Below are 755 nucleotides of genomic sequence, written 5' to 3'. Positions count from 1 at the left end.
TGGCTCTAGTTTATGTATATTAAATTACTGCACACACACACATCTGTGTGTACTAGCAAGAGATGTATACCGTCAGTGAGCAGAACAGCCCAGTTCTCTGCACACACACAACGGGAAAAGCAAGTAATGGAATTATTAGAAAAGGAACACAGACAGACATAAAAGTAAAAGAAAAGATATTCGAATTACAAGAGAAAGCTGATAAACAGATTATTAATTTTATTCACCCATGGGGTGGATGTACGCAATTACGATTATGTTAGTTTAACCATTATTAATATTATTAACCCTCAGATGAGTCCCACCGTTCAGTACACGGTAACGGAGAATAACACAACCATAATCAGTAGTGGCACACGTATCCACACAGGACTGACACTGCTGCTGTCAACATTAGCCTTGTTCTCCACTGCGGAAGTAATGGTGTTGATCTCTGCGTTAGGTACAGGAGATGGTGATGGTGATGGTGTTGCGGTTGGTGCTTCTGTAAGAGTGTTGTTGATCTGTGGGTCGGGTAACGGAGATGGAGTTGTTGTTGGTACGGCAGTCGTACTGTTACCAGTATTCGACGTTTCATTGTCAGTTTGTGGCGCTGCAGTCGTTTCATGATTTTGGTTTTGCATTGTAGTTGCAGTATCACTTCCTTCTGGTGTGGCTGTAATTGCGTTCCCTTCTGTTCCTGTACTTCCTTGCACCACTTCAGCTGCTTGCGGTTCACCATTCCCTGCAGCAACACCTCCAATACCGGAGTGACT

General features: G+C 43.3%; 1 protein-coding gene across 1 annotated transcript; it reads right to left on the bottom strand.

Annotated features, from left to right (window-relative positions):
• Positions 1-308: 308 nt before the first annotated feature.
• TM35_001961000 (uncharacterized protein) lies at positions 309-755 on the bottom strand (the record flags this gene model as incomplete). The annotated part of the gene is made up of 1 exon (XM_029031998.1): positions 309-755. A coding segment is annotated over one exon (447 nt), but the record flags the coding sequence as incomplete, so codon positions are not given.

This window comes from Trypanosoma theileri (genome assembly GCF_002087225.1).
Source record: "Trypanosoma theileri isolate Edinburgh chromosome Unknown TM35_Tth_196_V1, whole genome shotgun sequence".
Lineage (NCBI taxonomy): Eukaryota > Euglenozoa > Kinetoplastea > Trypanosomatida > Trypanosomatidae > Trypanosoma > Trypanosoma theileri.
Note: the sequence above shows the minus strand (reverse complement) of the source record. Positions and strands in the feature narration are given on the sequence as shown.